The sequence below is a fragment of the Pinus tabuliformis genome, chromosome 5_2 (genome assembly GCF_031772625.1).
Source record: "Pinus tabuliformis cultivar Carrire ecotype Pingquan chromosome 5_2, CPIR1, whole genome shotgun sequence".
Classification (NCBI taxonomy): Eukaryota; Viridiplantae; Streptophyta; class Pinopsida; order Pinales; family Pinaceae; genus Pinus; species Pinus tabuliformis.
In genome coordinates this window covers 1,122,772,241-1,122,793,149 of record NC_142306.1, presented here as the reverse complement: position 1 = coordinate 1,122,793,149, position 20,909 = coordinate 1,122,772,241, and the positions used below count along the sequence as shown (strand labels likewise).

The 20,909-nt window shown below is 39.1% G+C and overlaps 1 protein-coding gene and 3 pseudogenes across 5 annotated transcripts; all 4 read left to right on the top strand.

The window, feature by feature from the left end:
- The first annotated feature begins 9,664 nt into the window (after positions 1-9,664).
- Positions 9,665-11,413, top strand: LOC149163160 (putative clathrin assembly protein At2g25430 pseudogene; annotated as a pseudogene). Of its 2 annotated transcripts, none has more exons than XR_016261969.1 (2): positions 9,665-9,904; positions 10,358-11,413. The product of XR_016261969.1 is annotated as a putative clathrin assembly protein At2g25430 pseudogene, transcript variant X2 (transcript). The 2 variants fall into 2 exon arrangements; XR_016261968.1 differs by having other exon boundaries at positions 10,243-11,413.
- A 189-nt stretch (positions 11,414-11,602) lies between these two features.
- LOC149163159 (vacuolar cation/proton exchanger 1a-like) lies at positions 11,603-13,577 on the top strand. The gene is made up of 4 exons (XM_089437549.1): positions 11,603-11,891; positions 12,127-12,223; positions 12,323-12,408; positions 12,560-13,577. Exons 1-4 carry the CDS (start codon positions 11,805-11,807, stop codon positions 12,563-12,565), a joined length of 276 nt encoding a protein of 91 aa, XP_089293675.1. The 5' UTR covers positions 11,603-11,804; the 3' UTR covers positions 12,566-13,577.
- Positions 13,578-14,827: 1,250 nt separating this feature from the next.
- LOC149163158 (putative clathrin assembly protein At2g25430 pseudogene) lies at positions 14,828-15,295 on the top strand (annotated as a pseudogene).
- Positions 15,296-17,280: 1,985 nt separating this feature from the next.
- Positions 17,281-18,823, top strand: LOC149163157 (putative clathrin assembly protein At2g25430 pseudogene; annotated as a pseudogene). Of its 2 annotated transcripts, none has more exons than XR_016261630.1 (2): positions 17,281-17,352; positions 17,595-18,823. The product of XR_016261630.1 is annotated as a putative clathrin assembly protein At2g25430 pseudogene, transcript variant X1 (transcript). The 2 variants fall into 2 exon arrangements; XR_016261631.1 differs by having other exon boundaries at positions 17,298-17,352; positions 17,691-18,823.
- Positions 18,824-20,909: the final 2,086 nt, after the last annotated feature.

The following is a 20,909-nucleotide window of genomic DNA, read 5'->3' as shown; positions in this document are numbered from 1 at the left end:
GAATCATTTCTCCCATAGTTCGTTTTCCCCTAAACTCATTTCTTCCCTAAATTCTTTGTGTGGTGTCATTTTAGGTATTTACCCTGTTAAAAGGCCGTCATTTCCCAAAGTAATGAAGTCATTTTCTCTGTTTCTCTTGAAAGTATCTCCCAGGCCCTAAAAATTAAATATCAACCTTCTCATCACCCTTTTTCTGCTGAAATCCTAATGGAATTGTATAACAAACTCACATTCCCTCAGAGATCCTAGATTTTTGAATATTTCCTTCCTGAGAATTTGTTGTGGTCACCAACACCCCCCCTCTTTGATTGGTATTAGCAATAACACCAAGCAAATGGGGACCCTTAACAAAAATCCAAAAAAAAAACATTTTACCAAAAATTTTTGTATTTTAAACTCTCTAAAAGCTATGTCGCATCGCGAGAAGGGAGTGAGACGTTTTCCTATGCGCATAATAAGCTGCGAAGAAGCGACGCGAAATTCATCGCATCGCTTATATTGTGAAGCACTCTCAAATGAAAAACTTAAGGAATCGCCGACGGCCGATATGCGACGTCGCATATCGCAACATCGCATAAACAACACACAATGATTATGATTAACTGCGATCTGCGATACTGTGATCTGCGATACTGCGATCTGTGATACTGTGATCTGCGATTTGCGATCTGCGATGAATGCGATCACCAATTCCTGCAATGATACATCTTAAACGACACAATCCTCAACACTGTGATGCGAGTCGCAGAAATCACTCATCGCAAAATTTCCTCGACACAGCGTTCAAGGAAAGCTATTTGTAGACCAAAATTGGGCGCGCGCCTTAAAAAGAATTGAATGATTGTACGCCAAAGTATCTGAGAAGGATTGTGTTGTGTTTTTTGAAGAGTCAGTTCATTATGAGTGTCATGATTATGCATTCATTAGAGCTTAAAGCTTTCATGTCAATCTTTTCGACGTTACTCTTTTCCTTTGCGTAAACTGTAAGACAACAACTAATATAAATCAATGTGCAGGAAACATCTAAGGAAAAGGGGAAAGCGTCAATACTCGGAGAACAAAGAAGAAATGCCTTCGCAAACGGATGTCGCATGCAGCAGGACCGCAGATTCCAGAGTATCACTCAACAGAGACTGATGGAAATAGACTATCCAAGACTCAGAGTCAAAGGCGCACAAAAGCAGCATGTTCACAAAAGATCCTGAAGCTTAGACTGGGTAAAGAAAAAATAAAAACGCTAAAGAGGGAAAACGCACCAGAAAAGCCTGGAACAAAGAACGGAAGCAGTTTTCAATACAGAAAATTGTTCAGAGAGCAAAGTCCCTGACTTATTCAGTCATTCGCAAGGCCGGAAAGCGAAATAGCAACAACACAATCAGTTTGAGAGAAATTTGGGTTATTACCAAGAATACACACAACGAATACACCGAGTCAGAGGAAAATATCTTCTAGTTTGTCAGAAAGCAGTGCCAGCTCTTGTTGTTTCTATTTTTGTAACTAAAACGAAAGAAGAAGACAACCAGCTGACTCTTCCCAGGCGAATGTTGCATTGCTTACAGCACTAAGGAGCAAATACAGAAACGATTAGAAATTAGATTTAATTTTTAGAAATAAATTTGCTTTAGTAGAAGGGCGGTCATTTGAAACCGTGTCCTAAATTTATGTAATTAAGATTAATTAGTTAGTAGTATTTAAACCCTTCTCAGGAATTTAGAGAAGGGTCCGGAAATTTGTCAAAAAACTTGTCCTCAGAACATGCACTTTTGCACCCTCGGAGGGGGTTTTTGGTGAATGGATGGATCAAGATTTATCAATGTTTGCATTTAATGTCTGCTACTGATGTTGCACTTTTGTACTCTTAGTAGATGTTAGAACAAGTAGAGATAAATCATTATTGCTTGAAGCTTGTGAGTGGAATCAGTCATAAATGGTACTTTTATCTCTTGACCTGTTTCTGTTCATATTCTTAAAGTGATATATAGTTTTCAGTTGTTTATATGTTAATGCATGAATGTGTGGGTTACCATTTGGCACTTCTGTATGGTGGAGTCATTTATTTGTGCTTGATATATGAATAACTTATTATGCGATATGCTGTTCACAACTGTTTTGCCTAACTTTTTATGCAGAATGGTTTATCTTAATTGATTTCTATTCTTATGATAGCTGAATGATCTTTATTACCAGTTATTGTTTGAAATATTTTTAGATCGCATAATAGAAGAAATACACCCCAGGTTAGTGTAGATTAGATGTGTTGTTTTTCCTTTATTAGATTACAATAGCATAGAGTTAGCTTAGAAGTTTGAATTAAATTAGCTTAAAATACTCCTAGATCAGCATCATTCAACTCTACACACACACACACCCCTTAGATTGGGAAACTGGTCCCATTATCCCCAGTCGGACCCGCTATACCAAACGGATAAGGAGCTGCCAACCAAGGTCTGGACCGGGTGGGTATCCCCCTTGTTGTCGACCCGATTTTCGGGGCTTCAACATATTTGGCGCTAGAAGGAGGGCCCGAACTATGAATGGCATCTAAATCAAAATCTAAATACCATTCTGAGAGTAAATCGCCCTCACCAACTCCCCCGACTTCTCCAGTACGATTAAATCCAGAGTCAGAAGTCGCTCGGGTATCAACCGCTGCTACATACCCTAATATTTCAGACCAACCTATCATTGAACCCCCTGAAGTTCAAACTCTGATTCGCAAACTCCAGGGATTTTCTATTTTTACTCAGAGGTCTGAAAAATCTCAAAGCAGCGTGACTTCACAGTACAATCCTGCTCATCCTCTGACCAGATTAAAGAGTGAAAAATTTGGCATCCAGCCAACTGAATTCCCTCTTCCCACCAGGAAAAGAGCAAGGAAAACACCACTAGAGTCTGACAGTGAGACTCTTTCATCTACGTCGTCCATCTCAACTCCCTCACCGCAAAGTCAGCCACCCACGTCTTCATTTCAAACCATTCATCCATCTTCCACAACCCCTCCTCTTCAATCATCAAAGATCATAATACCTTCATCTTCCCAGCATCAGGGATCATCCTCTGCACTTACATTCACTAGCAGCTCAACGATGGCCCAGTCTCCATGGAACAATCCTGGGGCAGTTTTAATGCCTCCACCTCTGAGCCCAATACTGGCCCATCCTGAGAAATGGCTACCCAAATTCAATACAGAAGCAGGCATGCTAGCTGAAGAACATATCAATAATTTCATGCTTTCTGTTAATCTCAACGGAGTTACCAACGAGGATGCTATCGTCTAGATTTTTCCCTACACAATGCAAGGAACAACTGGGTCATGGTACTTTTCATTACCTTCCGGGTCTATCACAAGTTGGGACATTTTTCAAAGTCAATTCCTTACCAAATTTGGCGATGACAGATCAACGGCGACGTTAATAAATGACCTATCCAATCTCAAAGCCGAGGCTAGAGAACCCATCAAAGACTTTAACTTACGGTTCAATAAAATCCTCAACAAAATTCCTGCTGCTTCCCAGCCCAGCGAAGAAGTGAGATGTGAATGGTATATTACTGCCTTACCATCGAACTTAGCAATCTTCGTGGACAGGGCAAATAAGACAACCTTAGTTGAAAATTTGACAGAGGCGATAGTAGTAGAGAAACGCGTAGTAGCCCTGGAAAAAAGATCTGCGATAGAGGAACACAAATCTAAGAAAGTCTCCTACAAGGAAGACCCCAAGAAGAAACAATCGAAAGATCCTTTCGATTTGGAAGGATTACAAAAAGTGTTAAAAACCATGTCCAATGAGATGATTGACATAAAAAAACAAGTAGCAGAAACTTCTTCGAGAAAGCCCTACAGAGCTTTTAAAATAAATCCTTCAATGGAGGTGAAACCGCCCAACGCTATCTAAAACGTCGAATCTGAAGAAGAAGAAGAAGAAGAGAATACCACTGAAGGGTAGACCGATGACGAAGAAGTTGTGGAACTACAAGGAATGTGGGATTTCATCCTCCCACAAGAAGAAGATCAAGAAGCATTTCCGGTTAGTACACAAAGCAAAAATCAACTTGATCCTCCCCAAACTACCCCTAAGCAGAAGGGCGCAAGCCCTGTAGCAAAAGATAAAGTCGCAACAAAGAAAACAACCGCAAAGGCGACTCAATCTAGCCCAGTCCGATCAGATCAAACACCTCCATCAAGAACACTGATTGTGTCGGATGAAATGGAGTATAACATTATTGATGACATGAAAAATACTAGGGCTAATATCACTCTTTATGAGTTGAGCAAATTGAAACATCAACAGAAGATAATGATGAAAGAATTACATGCCGTGCCTACTACATCTCTACCTACAGCTGTAGCTTCCCACAACACGGGAAGACCTCCAACCAATACGATCAATAAGATTGACCCAAATGACATCGCCTTGATTGGAGGGAGATCAAGGTCTCACACTCCCCCTTTTCTTCTCACTTACGAAATTTTCAACAAAAACGTGCACAATTGTTTGGTAGATTCTGGTGCTTCAACGAATATTTTACCCAGATCAATATGTGCCAAGTTGAATGTCCAACCGCAAAAATCCGCAGTGCACATAGTTCAGCTTGATCGATCCCAAGTCGAAGTGATTGGTGAACTTAATCAAGTGACCATAAGATTGTCATCTAACCCGAAGGTGTGTCAGGTTATTGACATTCTAGTAGCTGATATCCCTGAATTCTATGGATTAATTCTTAGCAGGGATTGGTCCGAAAAAATCCATGGATACTTCTCAACCGACTGGTCGCACATGTGGTTACCCTACAATGGTAAACCCAATCAAATAAAGGTTGAACGAGAGTTACACCAGAAGTACATAGTGACAGAATTGGAAGGAGAAAATGAAGCAATAGCATACAACAGCAGTATCATAGGAAACTACTCGGTAGATTCTTTCCTCGGCAATTTTAATGCTCATACCTCACCTTACTTAGAAAATTCAGTTTTGTCCCAAGTCGAAATTTTTTCCCAAACTGATGATTCGAAGTGTGTTAATTTTTTAGATAACTCTGTAAATACATCTTTGTTTTGGAAATTATATTTTGATGGCTCCAAATCTAACGAGGGAGCAGGAGCGGGATGCGTTCTGATTAGCCCAGACGGAAATAAGACCATGCTTACGTGCAGACTTGAATTCGATTGCACAAACAATACAACGGAATACGAGGCCTTGGTGCAAGGCCTATACAAAGCAATCAGGTTGAACGTTAAGTACCTTCAAGTCTTCGGAGACTTTGAAATTGTCGTCAAACAGGTACGTAACACCATACATTGCCTATCAGGTCATTTGAAGCACTATCAATCTTTAGTTCAAGATCTGACTACACATTTCATAGCATTCAATATTTCGTCAATCCCAAGACTCCAAAATGCGAGCGCAGACCTGTTAGCTAACGTAGCCTCTAGACTTATTCCCTCCGAAGATTTTAGTCTAGATAGATTCTCAATAGAATTAATTTTTAGACCGTCCATCCCTGACAACATTACAAACTGGAGAGTATTCAATGACGATCCAGACATTGTAAATTTCCTCACTTCTGAAGGATCCTACTCAAATCAAATAATTGACGAAGACCATCACGATCATCAAATACAACAGCATAGTACTGATAATGCTATACCTAAGTCGGTGGTTAAATTAGAAGACTTATATGATTTGAAAAGTCGGTTTAAAAGGTCTACCAATGATAAACTTTACAGTTCGACTCTAAACCACGATTTAGTAAACCTAGGAACCGATGAGAAACCACAAAATGTCAATCTAGGCCACGGCCTAGCACCTGAAGAGAAATTAGCATACATCCGTCTTTTGAGACAATACAGACATGTTTTTTCCTGGAACTACGATGAGTTGAAAACATACGACACTTCTATCATTCAACACACTATCCCGATGATTAACAATGAAAAACCTGTCCAACATAAGCTTAGAAAAATCCACCCCAATTTAGAAAATCAGATAAAAACTGAGCTAAATAAGCTGTTGAGAGCCAGAATAATCTTTCCCGTCAGACATTCCAAATGGGTCTCTAATATGGTACCCGTTAGAAAGAAAAACGGAGATATTCGAATTTGTATTGATTTCCGAAACCTCAACAAAGCCTGTCAAAAAGACAATTTTCCCCTCCCACCTATGGAGCAGATATTACAAGCAGTAGCAGGCTCAGAATTAATGTTTTTTTTGGATGGATTTTCAGGATACAATCAAGTGCTGGTGCATCCCGATGATCAGTTAAAAACCACATTCCGAACTAAATGGGGCACATACGCATATCGGAAGATGCCATTTGGTTTGATCAATGCCGGCGCTACATTTCAGAGAGCCATGGACATCGCATTCAAAGGCTTAGTCAATAAATCTGTAGTGATTTACTTGGATGATATAACAGTGTACTCCAAGAAGCGAAGCGACCATCTCAAAGACTTGAAACAAATCTTTCAACGATGTTTAAGGTATGGGATTTCACTTAACCCGAAGAAATCTTTTTTCGCATTAAGTGAAGGAAAACTTCTAGGATTCATAGTGTCAAAATCTGGCATTCACATTGAACCTGACAGAATCAAAGAAATTTCTGAAATATCCATGCCTCATAACAAAAAAGCCATGCAATCTTTCCTTGGTCAAATTAATTTTGTGAAGAGATTTGTCCCAGATTTCTCACGTATTGTTTCTCCTTTGCAAAATATGATAAAAAAGAATTCAAATTTTAAATGGGGTCAAGATGAGCATGAAGCATTCAACTTGATAAAACAAGCCATCATTAACGCTCCATCTTTAGCAACCCCGAATTTTTCAGAATCTTTTATCTTATACACATTTGCCTCAGAAAAATCTTATGCCGCGATTCTAACTCAAACAAATCAAGAGAAAGCGGAAGCTCCAATCGCATTTTTTAGCTCGAATTTACAAGGTGCTGAACTCAACTATTCCGACGTAGAGAAACAGGCGTACGCTGTTTTCAAAGCAATCAAATATTTCAGACCTTTCTTACTCAAAGCCCATACTAAGGTCATAGTACTGTTTCCAGCGGTAAGGAACCTTCTGATATAGAAGGATGTGGGCGAAAAAAGAGCAAATTGGATCACCGCTTTACAAGAATACGATCTTGAGATCAAACCAACAAACATTATAAGAGGTCAAGGCTTCTGCAAAATGTTGGCTGGAGCATCGCAAATTCCTGAGAATTCATCTGACGAGGTACATACGTATGAGGTAAGCCTAAACGATGCGGAATCATTATATGCTGACACCATTTATTATCTTAAGAACGGGTATGCTCCATCACGCCTGGATCACACCAAGAAAAGAGCTCTGAGGTTGAAAGCCAAACAATACCAGCTCATAAATGATGTTCTGTTTAAAAGGAATTATGATTCTGTGCTTCTTAGGTGTCTTGAGAAAACTGAAGCCGAAAAGGTTTTGCAGGAACTCCATGAAGGACAAGCAGGTGGACACTATGCTAGAGATGCTACTGCACATAAAATCTTACGTGCAGGATATTATTGGCCCACACTGTTCAAAGACTCACACAGTTACGTGAGGAAATGCCAAGTCTGTCAGACTGCTGCAGGGAAACAAAAGAAACCGTCCATGCCACTACAGCCGGTAAACATCGAGCAACCATTCAGCCAGTGGGGCTTGGACATAATAGGTGAGATCGTTCCTCACTCTTCTAAGCAGCATAGGTACATCCTCACGGCAACAGATTATTTTACTAAATGGGTATAAGCAGTTCCTCTCAAGACAGCCAATTTTGAAAATATTATTGAATTCATAGATCAATTTATAATCACTAGGTTTAGATTGCCAATGGCCTTAATATTTGATAATGCTTCATACTTTTGTGGAAATACAATGACTGAGTTTGCACTTAAAAGAGGGTTTAAACTGAAATATTCGGCCAACTACTATCCGCAAGGTAATGGATTGGCTGAATCAACAAACAAAAACCTGATTAGGATTATTAAAAGAACAGTTGACCAAAACCAAAAGAATTGGCACAAAGCGTTGGTAAATGCTTTATGGGTAGATAGAATAACGAAGAAAGCTTCAATCGGCACTTCTCCCTTTAATTTAGTTTATGGGAAAGAAGTGGTTCTTCCAACTCACTTAGTCATTCCCTCTTTATCTTTAGTACAACACATCGATGAGGTACCTACCTCCTCCATACAACTAAGACAAATGGAAATAATTAAATTAGAAGAACGACGAGAACAAGCTAAGAAAACCCATGCTCATCACCAAGCGCTGATAAAATCCTCTTTTGACTCAAGCATAATGACCAGAAAAATTTTTCAGATGGGAGATTTAGTTTTGAAATGGGATAAGGCTCATGAAGAAAAGGGCAAACATACGAAATTTCAGAAACTGTGGCTTGGTCCTTTTCAGATTGTAGAAGTCATAGGCCCATCGACGTTTGTGTTGCAGGATTTAACAGGTAGAAGAGATTCTTTGCCTGTTAATGGACAGATTCTTAAAAAATATTTTCCATAGAAGATCACTCTTCTATTTTTTGTAGGATAGTTTTAGTTTTTATTTGTTTTCTCTTTCTTATGAATAAAACCAGTTGTAGATGGTCACTAAAAGGGTTCATGAAAAGGACACCAATTCTCTATCAGATTTTGAGCTTTTCGCTTGTACAAGTAGCAAAAATTTTCGAAAGATCTGATTTTTATTATTGACAGGTAGAGTTAACTTTAGCCTAAACATTGATGCTAGTTTCAACTTCAAAAATTTGATGAAAGCAACCTTTTGGTAAAAAATTGTTTTATATCAGCACAATGAAAGGTATCAATAATAAAATAAATATTCTCTGTAAGGCTGCTGCTTTCAAACTCTATTATTGTCGTCCAGAGCTTTCTTAAGGAAAGACAATGACTTCCTCCCTGCTAAAGGAAATCGCAACGTTCAGAGGAACAATCCTGGAAAACACTGTATCTCAAAGAATAAGAGGTTTCATCACGAGCCGGCTTATCATGATCACAGATATTATAACTTGCTGACTTTGCCAATACTGTCTACCAAAACAGGGCAATGACTCAAGATTGTTGCAATCAAAAGACAAGGGGTCTCATCACGAGCCAGCTTGTTCAGCAAAAGTGTAAATCAAGTGAATGACTGTGTCATAATTTGGCCACCAAACCAAGACATTGTTCTTTAGAGAATAAAAAAGGAAAAAGTGTCAAAAAGGGTTTTCCTCTGAAAATGTTGTAAATAACCTCAAGTAGGATAAAGGATCATTGCTGGATAAACAGGTAACCCTGTCAAGGCTATGGACGCTTGCGGGCAGCAGAGGCTCTACCTACGACAAATGAGCATATTGTAAAAAACCGGCACGCAGAGGAGACCTCATTTTATCTTTAAAAGACCAAGTAGTGTCTGGTATAAGTACAAGGACTAAGCCTGAGGAAACAAACGATTGGAATATGAAAAGGTTGAGACAAAGTATCAGTGCTAGGAAAAGGCGTAATTACGCCGTAAGGCGTTCCCCTCTGAAATCAACCTCCCCAATTGCCTTTCTGTCATAATCTTGACCATTAGATGCGTTGTTATACGATTAGATGTTTTTCCACCGTTAGATGCTATCAAAGGCAATTAAATCGATTCAGTGGCTCCACTGGGTTTCCAGCAAATTTGTCGCGGTAGTGGATCCAAGCATTTTTCATTGGTAAGATGGATGGATTTTGTGCTCTGTAGGTCGGCCGTCTCGGTCCATGGCTTTTAAAATGTTCAATCAATGTTCTTCCTCTACGACAATATAATGTGGATTCATATTTGAAGAAGAGGATTTTCTCAATGGTTTATAGCTTTGCTGGAGATTGGCGAGAGGAGGATTCGAACTGGCGTCAAAGGATCCATTTATATCGGCCGCTGTCCAGGTATTTTTGAGAGATTCTGTAAAGTTTTTGAAAGTCAGGTGGCCTGATTTATGTTTTGGAGGAAAATTTTGCTCAAATCTTAGATTCGGCGATTCGATCTTCATTTTCGAGATGGAAGCTGTACTCTTGTATTTATAGATGTGCGATGTATAGGATTATTTAGTGAAATTTTATCTTTTTTATTGGAGATCCGTGTTCTGCTTTTAGATAATGGATTTTGTTGCATTTTTTAAATCTTGCAGAGATTTTGTTTGCTTTAATTTCAAGCGAGGATATTGTCATCTTTCTCATATGTTTTGGATGTCTTCTCTGATTTAGCTGTTATTTGGGTTACGTAGGTTTGGATTTTTTTTGAAATTTTGCAATTGATATACCTAATTGAGCTGAAACCCCAGCTGTGGAGGATATTCGCCGGTAATTTGTGGCCTTTGACGTCGGCTGCTTTTATAACAGGGTTTAATCCGTGTCTTTGAGGTCCCCGGCATCGCTTCTCGTGGAGAGATTTGGCTGGTGGTGTTCCAGGGCGGTGAAATCGGCAAGTTTGCCGTTAGCCATACATTTTGTCATTATTTGGGGAATTTAGACCGTGAAAAGTGCAGTAGGGAGATTAGGTCCGGTTGGTAGAAATTTGGTTTTTTCAGAGCTTGAATTGTCTTTTTGAGATCAAACCTTTGTTAAGGTTAATTGTGTTTTTTGAGATTTGCGAATGGCTCCAAGTAAGGTAAGGAAAGCTCTTGGTGCTGTGAAGGACCAGACGAGTATTAGTATAGCAAAGGTTGCAAGCAACAATGCGCCGGATCTGGATGTTGCCATTGTAAAGGCAACAAGTCATGATGAAGTACCTATAGATGAAAAATATGTGTATGAAATTTTGCACCTCACCTCTTATTCCAGGGGTTATGTTAGTGCTTGTGTCCACAGTCTGTCCAAGAGGATCAGCAAAACACACAATTGGATAGTGGCAATGAAGGCGCTGATGCTCATTCATAGGCTATTTCAGGACGGTGATCCAAGTTTTGAGCGGGAAGTTCTTCAGGGAATGAGGCGTGGTGCACGCCTGCTCAATCTGTCTGATTTTAGAGATGATTCACACTCAAATGCTTGGGACTATTCCGCATTTGTACGCACATATGCCCTGTATCTCGATGAAAGATCAGTTGATTTGTCAAAATGAACTCGTGTTGTTGCTCATTTCTACACTGCTGTAGTGAGTGCCATGTTTGCTATATGATGTGAACTTACCGATTATGATAGACTTGCAACCATCTATGCTGCAAAAATGAAGTATATTCTTCATTTCTGAAAACATGTACAGCCTAGATAACTACCACCATGGTCTACATAGAAGGACAAGCTGCTTATTTGGCAGAAATCAACCCTTAATTATAGCAACGCCTTCAATCTGGATAAATTAGGTAGTGCACTTTCAAGAAATCATAAGTAGCATATTGAACACCTAAAACGCCAAGAACCTGGACTGGTGGTCTGCCGAGTAATCCAACTGCTTTATTGTTGGTAGACTTCTTGTATTAAATCACAAGTGGAACTCCTACAAATAAGCTTTGCACTGCAGATGGACTTGCTGTTAAAGTTTGAACTGAGGGTTCAGGAGCTGGAAAAGTCTGTGATCTGTATGCAAGATTGTTTCGTTTCCAGCAAAATAGCATTGCAGAAGAGGAAGGGATTTGCGATTGAGATACACACCTGATAGCAGAATTGTGGGGTACCCACTCCAAATGATAATGATTACCCACTCTATGGTTGACCCATTTTTCTTGTTTCAGCACTGCAAATTTCTCATTCACTCAGTCATATCTCAATCGTGAAAGAAATGGCAAAGATGAATAATGAAGGAAAAGGTCCTATATAAGATTCAAATTTAATTTGAGATGCATGGATTATGGGAAAACCCATGGACTTGGATTTTCATATCCTGGAGACTGTTGCTCTATTTGCCACTGTACTAATAACAGCATGTATCTTACAGGTTTGAACTTTGGACTCTGGCCCCCTATTGCAATGTTATGATATCCAGAAACTTATTTCATTCATCATTTGTCGTAGGTGATAATAGACAAATCTAGACTCATTAGATTCATCATAACACCCTGATTTGTAAAGAATCCAAAGGTTAAGATAGCTGTATGTTTATTTTTTGTTATAGCATTTAAATACATGTCCACTCTGCTTTTATTTGTATCATGTAATTGATTTTTGTACAGGATGGAACTTCAAACTACATGAAGGGTTTAGTGCTCCTGCTCTGTTACTTTGTCATTGGATCGTGCTTCTTTCTGTTGCAAACACCGCTCACAAAGGGTAGGGATTTGGTTTGAGGTATTATCAATATCTTAATCAAATGATTTGCAATATGGGTTTCTTCATTTCTAATACATTTATTTAATACATTGTGTGCAGGACATCGTCATCACCATCATGCTGTAAACACTCCAATCCTGGATAAAAGAGTTGTGACAAAAACAAATCCCATGCCTGCTAAACAGGCAAGTTCTACCAATTAAAATATGTCCTTATCACTTCGAAACCCACTGCTCATTTAAATAAATAGATAATTGCCTAATATGAAATAGAAATCTCATTTCGTCTGTGACATTGAAATTTTTCGCTAATATTATGCAAATGTGCGTTTCACAGTTCTAGAAACGGATAAGGAGACAGGAAATTGGCGTATGGTTCTGGCAAATGGGCATAGTTTTCATACGTGTGGAATGAGAAATCCTCTCCTTCACACTGAGTATTTCAATAAAGCAATCCGAAGTATTCTTTTTATTAAAAGAAGTCCAATTTTCATTCCAAATTAAAGTTATCAACGAATCAAAAGTTCATGGCCAGATTTATGGTAGATGGAAATTATAAATGCAATGAGGAAGCCTTATTTAATGATAATGATTATCAATAAATTAAATGCGATCGATATTTGTTTAAAAGTATTTAATTATTAATTTACATGTTTATTTTATTTTATAAGAATAATGTGATATTTTACCGGGAATTATGACAAATGTAGTGAACTATTATTGATTTATTGTATGGTGGTTATTATTTATTTATTTTTATGCCGTAAGGCGTTCCCCTCTGAAATCAACCTCCCCAATTGCCTTTCTGTCATAATCTTGACCATTAGATGCGTTGTTAGACGATTAAATGTTTTTCCACTCTTAGCTATCAAGGCAATTAAATCGGTTCAGTGGCTCCACTAGGTGCATCTAACCCTGAGACTGTTCATTACCTGTAACAACTCGGTTCTCGGTTCGGTGGCTCGGCTGGGTGCATCTAACCCTAAGCCTTTTCATTAACAGAAATAACTCAGTTGTTCGATGCCAAGCTCTGTGAAAAAGCTCTGCAGAACCCTAACTCATCTAGGGTGTTCGATTCCATGCTCTGTGAAAACGCTCTGCAAAACCCTAACTCAGCTAGGGTTGCCTCTTGGGTGGCAGTTATTGCCTCTTGGCCACGACGTTGCAGTGAACCGGTCTATGCGTCTTGCCTATCCACTGCTACTGCCAACTACTGCTACCGAATACCATCCAGAATCCAGTTTCACAGGGTGCAAGTAAGCTTAATTTTTGTTGATGGGTTAGCCGTCTTGTAGCGATTTACACATTAGGTATCTGAACATTCTTTTGTTTTCTTGTTTTCTTTAATCTGGTAATTCTCTGTTTCTTTTCGTGCCTGCAGGTCCTGGGGTTGTTCTGCAATTCAAGGACTTCCAGCACTGAGGAAAGCACTTCCCATTTCTTCTTTTTCAAATACCTGTCTCGAACACCGCCGAGTTGGGTTGCAAACTCACAAGCCCTGCCGATGACAGGGCCTATGCAATCTCCCCATGCTTCAGGGGCATCTTCAAGTAGGAGCTCACCGTCAATCTCAGACTATGAAATAATGCAGAAGAGGATTCCAAAAATCATCAAATTTTATTTTGCATTCCAAAATCCATCAATTTCCAGCAAATTTGTCGCGGTAGTGGATCCAAGCATTTTTCATTGGTAAGATGGATGGATTTTGTGCTCTGTAGGTCGGCCGTCTCCGTCCATGGCTTTTAAAATGTTCAATCAAAGTTCTTCCTCTACGACAATATAATGTGGATTCATATTTGAAGAAGAGGATTTTCTCAATGGTTTATAGCTTTGTTGGAGATTGGCGAGAGGAGGATTCGAATCGGCGTCAAAGGATTCATTTATATCGGCCGCTGTCCAGGTATTTTTGAGATATTCTGTAAAGTTTTTGAAAGTCAGGTGGCCTGATTTATGTTTTGGAGGAAAATTTTGCTCAAATCTTAGATCCGGCGATTCGATCTTCATTTCAAGATGGAAGCTGTACTCTTGTATTTATAGATGTGCGATGTATAGGATTATTTAGTGAAATTTTATCTTTTTTATTGGAGATCCGTGTTCTGCTTTTTGATAATGGATTTTGTTGCATTTTTAAAATCTTGCAGAGATTTTGTTTGCTTTAATTTCAAGCGAGGATATTGTCATCTTTCTCATATGTTTTGGATTTCTTCTCTGATTTAGCTGTTATTTGGGTCACGTAGGTTTGGATTTTTTTGAAATTTTGCAATTGATATACCCAATTGAGCTGAAACCCCAGCTGTGGAGGATATTCGCCGGTAATTTGTGGCCTTTGACGTCAGCTACTTTTATAACAGGGTTTAATCTGTGTCTTTGAGGTCCCCGGCATCGCTTCTCGTGGAGAGATTTGGCTGGTGGTGTTCCAGGATGGTGAAATCGGCAAGTTTGCCGTTAGCCATACATTTTGTCATTATTTGGGGAATTTAGACTGTGAAAAGTGCAGTAGGGAGATTAGGTCCCGTTGGTAGAAATTTGGTTTTTTCAGAGCTTGAATTGCCTTTTTTGAGATCAAACCTTTGTTAAGGTTAATTGTGCTTTTTGAGATTTGCAAATGGCTCCAAGTAAGCTAAGGAAAGCTCTCGGTGCTGTGAAGGACCAGACGAGTATTAGTATAGCAAAGGTTGCAAGCAACAATGCGCCGGATCTAGATGTTGCCATTGTAAAGGCAACAAGTCATGATGAAGTACCTATAGATGAAAAATATGTGTATGAAATTTTGCACCTCACCTCTTATTCTAGGGGTTATGTTAGTGCTTGTGCCCACAGTCTATCCAAGAGGATCAACAAAACACACAATTGGATAGTGGCAATGAAGGTGTTGATGCTCATTCATAGGCTATTTCAGGACGGTGATCCAAGTTTTGAGCGGGAAGTTCTTCAGGGAATGAGGCGTGGTGCACGCCTGCTCAATCTGTCTGATTTTAGAGATGATTCACACTCAAATGCTTGGGACTATTCCGCATTTGTACGCACATATGCCCTGTATCTCGATGAAAGATCAGTTGATTTGTCAAAATGAACTCGTGTTGTTGCTCATTTCTACAGTGAGTGCCATGGTTGCTATATGATGTGAACTTACCGATTATGATAGACTTGCAACCATCTATGCTGCAAAAATGAAGTATATTCTTCATTTATGAAAACATGTACAGCCTACATAACTACTACCATGGTCTACATAGAAGGACAAGCTGCTTATTTGGCAGAAATCAACCTTTAATTATAGCAACGCCTTCAATCTGGATAAATTAGGTAGTGCACTTTCAAGAAATCATAAGTAGCATATTGAACACCTAAAATGCCAAGAACCTGGACTGGTGGTCTGCCGAGAAATCCAACTGCTTTATTGTTGGTAGACTTCTTGTATTAAATCACAAGGTGGAACTCCTACAAATAAGCTTTGCACTGCAGATGGACTTGCTGTTAAAGTTTGAACTGAGGGTTCAGGAGCTGGAAAAGTCTGTGATCTGTATGCAAGATTGTTTCGTTTCTAGCAAAATAGCATTGCAGAAGAGGAAGGGATTTGCGATTGAGATACACACCTGATAGCAGAATTGTGGGGTACCCACTCCAAATGATGATGATTACCAACTCTATGGTTGACCCATTTTTCTTGTTTCAGCACTGCAAATTTCTCATTCACTCAGTCATATCTCAATCGTGAAAGAAATGGCAAAGATGAATAATGAAGGAAAAGGTCCTATATAAGATTCAAATTTAATTTGAGATGCATGGAATCTGGTAATTCTCTGTTTCTTTTCCTGCCTGCAGGTCCTGGGGTTGTTTTGCAATTCAAGGACTTCCAGCACCGAGGAAAGCGTTTCCCATTTCTTCTTTTTCAAATACCTGTCTCTGGAACGCCGCCGAGTTGGGTTGCAAACTCACAAGCCCTGCCCATGACAGGGCCTATGCAATCTGCCCATGCTTCAGGGGCATCTTCAAGTAGGAGCTCACCGTCAATCTCAGACTATGAAATAATGCAGAAGAGGATTCCAAAAATCATCAAATTTTATTTTGCATTCCAAAATCCATCAAATTCCAGCAAATTTGTCGCGGTAGTAGATCCAAGCATTTTTCATTGGTAAGATGGATGGATTTTGTGCTCTGTAGGTCGGCCGTCTCCGTCCATGGCTTTTAAAATGTTCAATCAAAGTTCTTCCTCTACGACAATATAATGTGGATTCATATTTGAAGAAGAGGATTTTCTCAATGGTTTAACTGAGGGTTCAGGAGCTGGAAAAGTCTGTGATCTGTATGCAAGATTGTTTCGTTTCCAGCAAAATAGCATTGCAGAAGAGGAAGGGATTTGCGATTGAGATACACACCTGATAGCAGAATTGTGGGGTACCCACTCCAAATGATGATGATTACCCACTCTATGGTTGACCCATTTTTCCTGTTTCAGCACTGCAAATTTCTCATTCACTCAGTCATATCTCAATCGTGAAAGAAATGGCAAAGATGAATAATGAAGGGAAAAGGTCCTATATAAGATTCAAATTTAATTTGAGATGCATGGAATCTGGTAATTCTCTGTTTCTTTTCGTGCCCGCAGGTCCTGGGGTTGTTCTGCAATTCAAGGACTTCCAGCACTGAGGAAAGCACTTCCCATTTCTTCTTTTTCAAATACCTGTCTCTGGAACGCCTCCGAGTTGGGTTGCAAACTCACAAGCCCTGCCGATGACAGGGCCTATGCAATCTGCCCATGCTTCAAGGGCATCTTCAAGTAGGAGCTCACCGTCAATCTCAGACTATGAAATAATGCAGAAGAGGATTCCAAAAATCATCAAATTTTATTTTGCATTCCAAAATCCATCAAATTCCAGCAAATTTGTCGTGGTAGTGGATCCAGGCATTTTTCATTGGTAAGATGGATGGATTTTGTGCTCTGTAGGTCGGCCGTCTTCGTCCATGGCTTTTAAAATGTTCAATCAAAGTTCTTCCTCTACGACAATATAACATGGATTCATATTTGAAGAAGAGGATTTTCTCAATGGTTTATAGCTTTACTGGAGATTGGCGAGAGGAGGATTCGAACCGGCGTCAAAGGATCCATTTATATCGGCCGCTGTCCAGGTATTTTTGAGAGATTCTGTAAAGTTTTTGAAAGACAGGTGGCTTGATTTATGTTTTGGAGGAAAATTTTGCTCAAATCTTAGATCCGGCGATTCGATCTTCATTTTCGAGATGGAAGCTGTACTCTTGTATTTATAGATGTGCGATGTATAGGATTATTTAGTGAAATTTTATCTTTTTTATTGGAGATCCGTGTTCTGCTTTTTGATAATGGATTTTGTTGCATTTTTTAAATCTTGCAGAGATTTTGTTTGCTTTAATTTCAAGCGAGGATATTGTCATCTTTCTCATATGTTTTGGATATCTTCTCTGATTTAGCTGTTATTTGGGTTACGTAGGTTTGGATTTTTTTGAAATTTTGCAATTGATATACCTAATTGAGCTGAAACCCCAGCTGTGGAGGATATTCGCCGGTAATTTGTGGCCTTTGACGTCGGCTGCTTTTATAACAGGGTTTAATCCGTGTCTTTGAGGTCCCCGACATCGCTTCTCATGGAGAGATTTGGCTGGTGGTGTTCCAGGGCGGTGAAATCGGCAAGTTTGCCGTTAGCCATACATTTTGTCATTATTTGGGGAATTTAGACCGTGAAAAGTGCAGTAGGGAGATTAGGTCCCGTTGGTAGAAATTTGGTTTTTTTAGAGCTTGAATTTCCTTTTTTGAGATCAAACCTTTGTTAAGGTTAATTGTGCTTTTTGAGATTTCCGAATGGCTCCAAGTAAGCTAAGGAAAGCTCTTGGTGCTGTGAAGGACCAGACGAGTATTAGTATAGCAAAGGTTGCAAGCAACAATGCGCCGGATCTGGATGCTGCCATTGTAATGGCAACAAGTCATGATGAAGTACCTATAGATGAAAAATATGTGTATGAAATTTTTCACCTCACCTCTTATTCCAAGGGTTGTGTTAGTGCTTGTGTCCACAGTCTGTCCAAGAGGATCATCAAAACGCACAATTGGATAGTGGCAATGAAGGCGTTGATGCTCATTCATAGGCTATTTCAGGACGGTGATCCAAGTTTTGAGCGGGAAGTTCTTCAGGGAATGAGGCGTGGTGCACGCCTGCTCAATCTGTCTGATTTTAGAGATGATTCACACTCAAATGCTTGGGACTATTCCGCATTTGTACGCACATATGCCCTGTATCTCGATGAAAGATTAGTTGATTTGTCAAAATGAACTCGTGTTGTTGCTCATTTCTACACTGTTGTAGTGAGTGCCATGGTTGCTATATGATGTGAACTTACCGATTATGATAGACTTGCAACCATCTATGCTGCAAAAATGAAGTATATTCTTCATTTCTGAAAACATGTACAGCCTAGATAACTACCACCATGGTCTACATAGAAGGACAAGCTGCTTATTTGGCAGAAATCAACCCTTAATTATAGCAACGCCTTCAATCTGGATAAATTTAGTAGTGCACTTTCAAGAAATCATAAGTATCATATTGAACACCTAAAACGCCAAGAACCTGGACTGGTGGTCTGCCGAGAAATCCAACTGCTTTATTGTTGGTAGACTTCTTGTATTAAATCACAAGGTGGAACTCCTACAAATAAGCTTTGCACTGCAGATGGACTTGCTGTTAAATTTTGAACTGAGGGTTCAGGAGCTGGAAAAGTCTGTGATCTGTATGCAAGATTGTTTCGTTTCTAGCAAAATAGCATTGCAGAAGAGGAAGGGATTTGTGATTGAGATACACACCTGATAGAAGAATTGTGGGGTACCCATTGCAAATCATGATGATTACCCACTCTATGGTTGACCCATTTTTCTTGTTTCAGCACTGCAAATTTCTCATTCACTCAGTCATATCTCAATCGTGAAAGAAATGGCAAAGATGAATAATGAAGGAAAAGGTCCTATATAAGATTCAAATTTAATTTGAGATGCATGGAATTAATTTGCATAAGGGAAGAGAAATGGTAGAGAAGAACAGAGCAAACCCTAAAAAAAAATAAAAAAATCAGAGCAAAGAGTAATGACTAACCCAAGCCAGGAAAAAATATAGTTGACAGAAAAAGAATGTCCAAAGAAGAGTGCAAAATAACTCTACAATACCAGTTACCATGTGACGGAGAACGCTGATATTAAAGAATTAAAAATTCCATTGACCATATGGACAACTTTGGTTCACCATATTTTTAGAGTTGTTTGCAACAGGTGATGATCAAGATCTAGTATCCTCCTCTATCGCATAAAAACACACATACTCTGACATCCATGTAAACACACCAAAAACTCAAAAGGGAGTAGTTGCGTTGTTTTCCAACCTGTGGCTACTCGCCCATTTCCTCTTTTTCAAATACCTGTCTCTCGAACATCGCCGAGTTGGGTTGCAGACTCACAAGCCCCACCGATGACAGGTCCTATGCAATCTTCCCATGCTTCACGGGCATCTTCCAGAGGTATTGAAAATTGATTCTTATCTATGTTATGTCGTTTTCTAGACTAACTATCTGAGAGCATTACAGTATGCAAGAAAAATTGTGACATTGTATTCTTTAGTTCAGGATTCTAGTAATTTATTTCAGGATTGTAGTAAAACATGTGGTTCTAATGAATTTTTTTGTCACTTCGTTCTGTTCCCAGATACTATCCCTTTGATAGAGGATAGTTTTTGTCCTTGGAAAACCTTTACAGTTTGCTAGCTGTTGTATGTATATCTACTGTTCAAGTAATAGTATGCAGTTTTTATTATATATTTATATATTTGCTTTATCATTGTTCCAACTACGGGCAGTAACTTAACATTTGTTTGTCATGATGTGGTGATTTGTTAGAGTAGAATTTGGAAAGGATACAACTCTGTGCCACATTATCTTTTGTTGACACATTCTTTTTCCATCTCTGCGGCCTTTGTATGACAGATCAATTGATTTGTCAAAATGAACTTGTGTTGTTGCTCATTTCTATACTGCTGTAGTGAGTGCCATGGTTTCTATATGATGTGAACTTACCGAGTATGATAGACTTGCAACCATCTATGCTGCAAAAATGAAGTATATTCTTCTCATGAAAGAAATGGCAAAGATGAATAATGAAGGAAAAGGTCCTATATGAGATTCAAATTTAATTTGAGATGCATGGAATTACTTTGCATAAAGGAAGAGAAATGGCAAAGAAGAACAGAGCAAACCCTCAAAAAAATAAAAAAAATCAGAGCAAAGAGAAATGGCTAACCCAAGCCAGGGAAAAATATAGTAGACAGAAAAGAATGTCCAAAGCAGAGCGCGAAATAAGCCTACAATACCAGTTACCATGTGAAAAAGAACGTTGATATTAAAAATTCCATTGACCATATTGACAACTTTGCTTCACCATATTTTTAGAGTTGTGATGATCAAGATCTAGTATCCTCCTCAATCGCATAAAAGCACACATTGACATCCATGTGAACACACCAAAAACTCAAAAGGGAGTAGCTGCGTTGTTTTCCAACCTGTGGCTACTCACCCATTTCCTCTTTTTCAAATACCTGTCAATCAAACAACGATCTGCCAAAAGGTTGAGATAAACCCCTCCCAGTGCGGATGGGTTGTAGCTAAGTTGATGG

What these genes read in the sequence shown, in the direction of transcription:
- LOC149163159 (XM_089437549.1), top strand. Translation starts at nt 11,805, where the DNA reads ATGGGAAAACCCATGGACTTGGATTTTCATATCCTGGAGACTGTTGCT. An exon ending in TAACAGCATGTATCTTACAG is followed by an intron (nt 11,892 to 12,126) that starts GTTTGAACTTTG and finishes ATTTTTGTACAG; the next exon opens with GATGGAACTTCAAACTACAT. An exon ending in GCAAACACCGCTCACAAAGG is followed by an intron (nt 12,224 to 12,322) that starts GTAGGGATTTGG and finishes CATTGTGTGCAG; the next exon opens with GACATCGTCATCACCATCAT.